General features: G+C 37.4%; 1 protein-coding gene across 1 annotated transcript; it reads left to right on the top strand.

Annotated features, from left to right (window-relative positions):
* Positions 1-510: 510 nt before the first annotated feature.
* Positions 511-6,329, top strand: LOC139144549 (uncharacterized). The gene is made up of 3 exons (XM_070715260.1): positions 511-3,183; positions 5,100-5,479; positions 6,136-6,329. The coding sequence occupies exons 1-3, from the start codon at positions 593-595 to the stop codon at positions 6,327-6,329; spliced, it is 3,165 nt and encodes a 1,054-aa protein (XP_070571361.1). The 5' UTR covers positions 511-592.
* The last annotated feature ends 632 nt before the right edge of the window (positions 6,330-6,961 follow it).

The raw sequence follows: 6,961 nt of genomic DNA, 5'->3' as shown, positions 1-6,961 counted from the left end.
GCAGCTGTGTTGCCACCTTACCTTCCTTTCATAGCGGAAGTATGATGCAAACTTTGCTTGCAGACGCGAGTAAGTGGCAGTAAACAGCGGTTGGAGAAGTTCATTGCAAAACTTGTGTTTTTCCGTTTTGGGAAATGGAAAAACAAGGAGCTCTCGTTTGAATTGTCTTTTTAAGTTTTCCCCATTTTCAGTTTATCAATAATATTTTCATTCAAACCTTGTGTGCTGCTTTCTGTATTTGCTGATGTTGCAATTAGAAGTGAAAGGAGGATGTTCATCACTGCATGAAACATCACTAGGCTGCAGCTGCACTTCTATCTTGAGTTTTTCTAAGGCAGTCAGAAAACGACGTTTTTCAAACTTTTTCAATGACAGATCATCTATATCTCGATTTGGATCGAAAGATAGTAAGTGTCTGACTTCATAGATACCCGATCCAGTCAAGTCACTCAAAATTTCATCGACAGACTCCTCTGCTATTTCCACATTACGTAACAGCCAGCTTCTAAGGTCAGCCATTTTGCACATGAAAAGCCCTCCAGCATACTTTAAAAAATTAGCATAGCATATTCAAATAAATCCAACCTAGGGAATGACATTGAGGGCGCTTTTCACAATGGCGGCCTCCATGTATCGCCTGTCAGTACCACTCCGTCAGATTTTCAGAGCCTGTAAAACTATCTCAACCCAGCAGTTATTGCAACAAGCAAAGATAACTACCTGCAGGTTTTATGGAATTGTAAACAACAACAGTTATTTTACCAAAGACCTCTTCAATCAGTCTGAGAAGACATGCACAGAGACTCGACATGGCTTTACTGTTATATGTGCTGGCCTCATTTTTGGAGTGGCTTCCCTGTTTGACAAGTTCAATCTGCGCTGTGTGAAAGATGATGACAGTACCACAGACAAAGACCACAGATACGAACCCATTGTGAAGAGGAAGCATAACGAAATGAGGAGTGAGTTGAGAGACCATTCAAAATCGTTTTCCCCGTATATCCTTGAGTCCCTTCAAACATGCAATATAGAAGAGAATATGAAGCTTCTGAGGGAGAAAGAAGCCTTGGTTTCCAATCCACGAAGGAAACAAAAAATTCAGGGCCTACAAGCTGTTTTACATGAGCTGATGTCTGAACCCCGTGGCTGTAAAGTCCAAAGAGCAGTTACTAGTATGCCATATGAAGATGCATATGAAATTTACATGGGATTTCAGGATGTGGTAGATAAACATAGATGTGATAGAAAGTCCAGTCGTAAAAGTTTTCAGGAAGCATTGCTCCATCCCAAATTTGGTCTCCGTATCTTGATCACAGTCATAGGAGGCAATAGATTCATTATATTGAGGCCAAATTCAGAATTCTTTGATTACTCACAGCTTGTTGAAGAAATTAATAACCAAGCCCTTGTCCAGTCCTCTGATTTGAAGCAAAACAAATTACAAGACCATGGATTTATGAGATCGCTGCTTGGTACCATGTCAACAGAATGGGACCAAATGTGTATGAAATACATTCTATCCCAGGGCCAAACTTTGCCATCACTTTATAAGTATGGCATTGATGAAGAGACTGTGAGGAGGGTTGCCACTATCGTCCCACCTATAGTGACTGAAATCAATCAAACCCAGATTGCTGCTGAGGATCTTGTACGGCTGCGTTTAAAGGAGAAGGAAAGAAGAATAAAAGAGACCATTCATGCTAAGGAGAAACATTTGCACAAATGTGAACTTACAGGATTATTGTCAGAAGCTAGATTAGAAGATATCCGATATGACATTGATCAGTTGCATCAGCAATATAAAAACACGTTCGAGCTACTACAAAGTGATGCACAGAAAGATAAAGTACTAAAACAGAAGCTAGCACAAATGAGAAAACGACAACAACAACAGTTAATTCAGGAAAATAGGATTAAAAAAAGAAAACTTTCCAATCAGGGAAGACCTCAAGCAATAGACACGGATGATGAAGAATACATAGCTAAATCAATAGAAGACAAAAGTACATACCATGGGCGAAGGACAAACACCATTATGTTCACAAACAAGAGAGTTAAATGTAGAGATCTCCTACAGGTTGCAAATCATAGACTGAGAGAGAAAGGAAAGAAAGAGATCAAATCATCAACAACTGTATGGAATAGATCTGCTCCTGTACGAAGAGGAACTTTTGCGTCAAAGCGACATCTGGGAAAAGGATTGTTCTGTACCAGAAAACCACAAAAAACTGAAGAAAGAGAAAATGAGTGCACACATCACCAACGTGCACACATAAACAATGTGAAGCGTTTTTTCTTCTCTGAAAATACAGTTGAAAATAGAAAATACTGCTTCTGTCACAGTATCGATGACAAGGCGTATTTGAGACCTGGAACAGGAGAGGGGATGGACCGATCACGGAGAATTAAAATATTGACATCTTCAAGTAATCCGAGGAGACTTCCTATCCATGACTGGCCAGAAAAAAAAATGTATATAACTCCTTCAGCACACAGGATTTTTACCAAAAAAGGTGATACTGTTGATGGTAAGGAAGTCCTTCTAACTGATGAAGACACGCATGTAGTGTTTGTGAGACCAAAGTTCTATGTAGGTTCCTCAGGCACTGTGTGGGCAAGTGAGATCATTCGCACTCGTCATATGTTTCCAGATTTGTTTGAAGTTCTGCAGGACAATGAACGTCAAAAATCATCACAAGCATTTCGTAGCTTTTGTGCTCGCATACACGATGACATATTCCTTTATATTGATATGAGTGAGGAAAATGATTTCAAGCGAACTTCTCCTGGAGATACAAATAACATTCACACCAAGTATGAAATTGATAGACTGAGACACCTGAACCACAGAGTGGATTTGGCAGTTGCTGATATCAGCCATGAAATGACTGACTTTGAAAAGACAATTCTCACTGAAAATATAATGAAACAGTTATATGGAATTCAGACCCAAATTGTGTTGGCCATTGACTTTCTGACAACATGTAAGCATGACATTGGTACATTCCATGATGTAAAGAAATCATGTGTTCATCTACTTGAAACTCTTGATGACCTTAAGTTGCAACGGGTAAAGCCAAGATTCTGCACCCTGAGTGATGCGGGACCAGGTGTTGGAGTATCAAACAATGAAGTGAAATTTCGGGATGCTGAGATGTGCAGAATTCATCAATCAGATTATCGGTGAGTAAATGTAAATGAGTTTTGATCATAATACAAGTGCCTACATGTAGCTAAATGGTGTAACAGGCCCTTAATGACAAAGGTGATGACATACAGTGTAATTTGTCTTAAGTGTGTTGCAGGGATGAATCACAGTTTGCTTGCATGTACTATGATAAAAAAAATTAAATCACAGAAACAAGCTCTGTTCTGTCCCATACTTTGAGGTACTTGTACATGTCAGAAGCTGTTAACATAGATAGAATGTATGTACGGTTGGTAATAGTGCCGTATACACTGCAGGTGTGTGAAAGGGCCTGAAATTTCTACATGTACCACTGCCTGCAGCTCATACATGTACCTGTGTACAGCGTCATGAAGAAACCATGTCATGCATATTGTATACTTTCTGACATACCCTACTATTTATGGGAAATGTTGTGAATTAACGGACAGACCATGTTACTCTGTGCTGGTAGAGCTATATTCCAGAAAATGGCTCTCCCAGCACAGAGTAACATGGTCTGTCTGTTAATTCACAACATTTCCCATAAATAGTAGGGTATGTAAGAAAGTGTACAATTAATATGCATGACATGGTTTCTTCATGACACAATACACAGGTACATGTATGAACTGCAGGCACATCATAAATGCCTGAACATATGCTTTGAAATTCTACAAACTTGATTGGCCCTTTGGCTGAAAATATTTACATATCTGTAACAAGGACTGATCAGGATTTGTTGCGTTAATATCTTGTTGTGTACCAACAGGCATAGGTATAAGCGTTGGGCTGGTTGACTAACATACTTTTGACTTCAGTCATAACTTTTGATGCTTTCGAAGTTTTGTTTTGTGTATCAAATTAAGTTTCTGGTATGTACTACGTAAAGCATGCTGAAATGCTCTGTATCCAGCTTGTCAATATAGCATGGATAACGTGAATTCTAGCTTACTGAAATTCACTTGTCAACAATGGCAATTACATTATAATCTACTGTATACTGTCCATATACAGGCTGTGTTGCCAAGCTGAATACTTTACATTTCAGCAAGCTTTATTGAGTAGAATAAGAAACTGTAGATAATGTAACTGCAAAAGTTAAAGCTAATATCCCTTCAATATTGCCAGAGGGCAGGATGCCAATTAATATCTTTGCAGCCAGACAGTAAATGCAAAGTCTACAATGCTGAGCCACACAAAATTGAAGACAAGCAAGATTCAGATTTCAAAGAAAAAGACATTTTAAAACTAAATATAATGCATTATTTTAGTCCATATGAATGCAGCATTCTTGCACACGTAACAGTACAATGTCATGTTGCTGTTGTCTAATAGTGTGTCTGTCTTGATTTTGTTGTGTTATTTCAATATCCTGATTCTAATAACTTGGGACTCCAACTCCGGAAATACTAATCTGTTTATATACCTAATATACTTAAGTAATTTTGTTGTTCATCCCATGCAAGCAATGAAGTGATTCAATTATCGTTAAGTTTATGAAGCACTCTATTTAACAAGAATACTTTGCCAGTGCCACTGTTAAACTAACATACATTTTCCAATACCTTAATATTGCTTGATCTGACTTTTTATACCACTTCTGAGATATGCAATATTGGAGTCAGTGCCTACATGTAAACAGAAATAGAAAGTGCTAGACCTAAGGAGGGTTAAAATCTTTACAACCTTACAAGCCCTGGTGTGCACCAGAGGTTATTGTACACACCTTGTGATAGATACTGATCAAAGTGTAGTCCTGTTAGAGGTCTGTCCTGTAATGTGAACGTGGATTCTTACCTGAGTGTTTTACAGGTAGTAAGTAAAGCAATGTCAATCAATTTATCACTAGTTACTAATATCTTTTGCTATTGACAAGTAAATTGCAGTTGTAAAAAAGTCTTATTTCTCTTAAACTTATTCTTTTCTATAGTTTTCGAGGTCACCGGGCTCGTGAAGACAGTGGCCAGGGTGAGGCTGAACGTACCAATTCCGCGTTGAGTGATGCTGTATGTGATGGTGGGAAAATAGAGTGGGAATACTATGAAAGGTTTCATGGTTTCACAGAAGAAGAAATCAGTGACATGTCACTTGCAGAATATGAGTCCCATGAAGATCAAAGAATGGAAAAGAACGCGTGGGCAGTGGCAAAGGAAGTTCAAGAACGATGTGATGATGCACCAGTCTTGTCACAGTACATTAAGGCTCATGTTACAGAAAGAGAAGTTGATATGTTCTTCTTTAATCTACAAAACGTCAATGACTTTCTGTCTGCGTACTCTGAAGTAAAATTTAACAAATACCTGGTAGCACGTACATGCAGAAAATATCAAATGTCTTCGATAAACACTATGAAGTTGTTGAACTCTATATGGAGTTTATTAGAGATGCATGTGCACAAAATGATATCGATGAGAAATGCAGTTACTGTACAAACACTGAATGGCTGTCTCCTCCTATGGACAGAATACCCCGTCCTATGCCAGACATTAACAAGCCAGGTCACTACATGGATGTTTTTGAAACTCCAAACAGAAACCGTACTGTAGACGACTACCAGCCTCGTGCCAACATTAAAAAACTATTCACTGAAAAGCAACTTGAAGATGAGACGGCCATAAACTTATTTTCAAAAAAGTTTATAGTAGATGTAAGCACTGTACAAAGTTATGTAGAACATTTAAAAAATTTAGAAAGGGTAAAATTGATGAGAATGAAACAGAGAAAAAAGGAGCAGAAAAGAAGAGAGGGTAAAAAATACGAGGACTATGACTTGTTAAAGTTGCTCTTGAGTGGGAACCTTCAAAATTTAAACGTAAAAGAATTAGATAAATACCTTGATAAACATAAATTACAAAAAAAAATGAAAGCTGAAAAAGTTCAAATTATAACCGCACATATACATGCACAACCTTCATTCAATTTAAGAAAACTGTCAGGGAAAGATATTGTAACAACTTATGTCACAGATGAGTCAGAGTCAGATAGCAGTGACTCTGAATTGGAAACCTCTGTCATTGGAGTCATTGAGAGTACTGATGATGGTGTTGGTTCTGAATATGATAGTGACACAGACACTGACACTGACAAAATCCCAGAGAACCAACGTGACCATGTTACTTTAAGAAGTGGCAGAGTAGCAAGTCGTTTTGTTTTGAATTAAGGTGAAGCTGCATGTTGCAAACACAGTTTTTTTCAAAGCAATATTTCTCATCAAAGATGACAAGGAAACCCCCTCATACCATATATTTTCAAAAAGTAGAGAATCTAAAGTTTATATGGTAGCAGTAGTGTACTCAAAGGATGAGTGGGTGTATATTTAGGGTAAAAACCTCAATTTTGGTATTAATGATAAAAACTAAGTCATAAACTAGACAGTATTTTCTGAAATGTAATATTTCACTTGAAAGGAGAGTATATGTAGCAAAAAACTACTATTTTATTTGGCATTATCCATCCTCATTTTAAAATTGTAGGGGTTTAAAGACTGACACTCTAATAATTGATTTAAATCATGATCAGCAAAATTAAAATGCCTCTTATTAAAAATGTAAGAGCTTTATTGCCAAACAAAACCAATTGATAGTTGTTTTGTTACATAGCATTTAAAAAACATAATGTGAAAATTTCAGTAAATTTGACCCAGCCGGAGTGGAGTTAAATTCTTTGGAAATTTTCAAATTGGGAGGAAAAAGAAGCCAAGAAATCGGGTGATTTGCAACATTTGCATAAATTAACACTTCTTTATCACACAACTTTCAACTGCTTTACAAGCTACAAGGTAAACCCAACCTT

Source organism: Ptychodera flava, chromosome 1 (assembly GCF_041260155.1).
Source record: "Ptychodera flava strain L36383 chromosome 1, AS_Pfla_20210202, whole genome shotgun sequence".
NCBI lineage: Eukaryota > Metazoa > Hemichordata > Enteropneusta > Ptychoderidae > Ptychodera > Ptychodera flava.
Note: the sequence above shows the minus strand (reverse complement) of the source record. Positions and strands in the feature narration are given on the sequence as shown.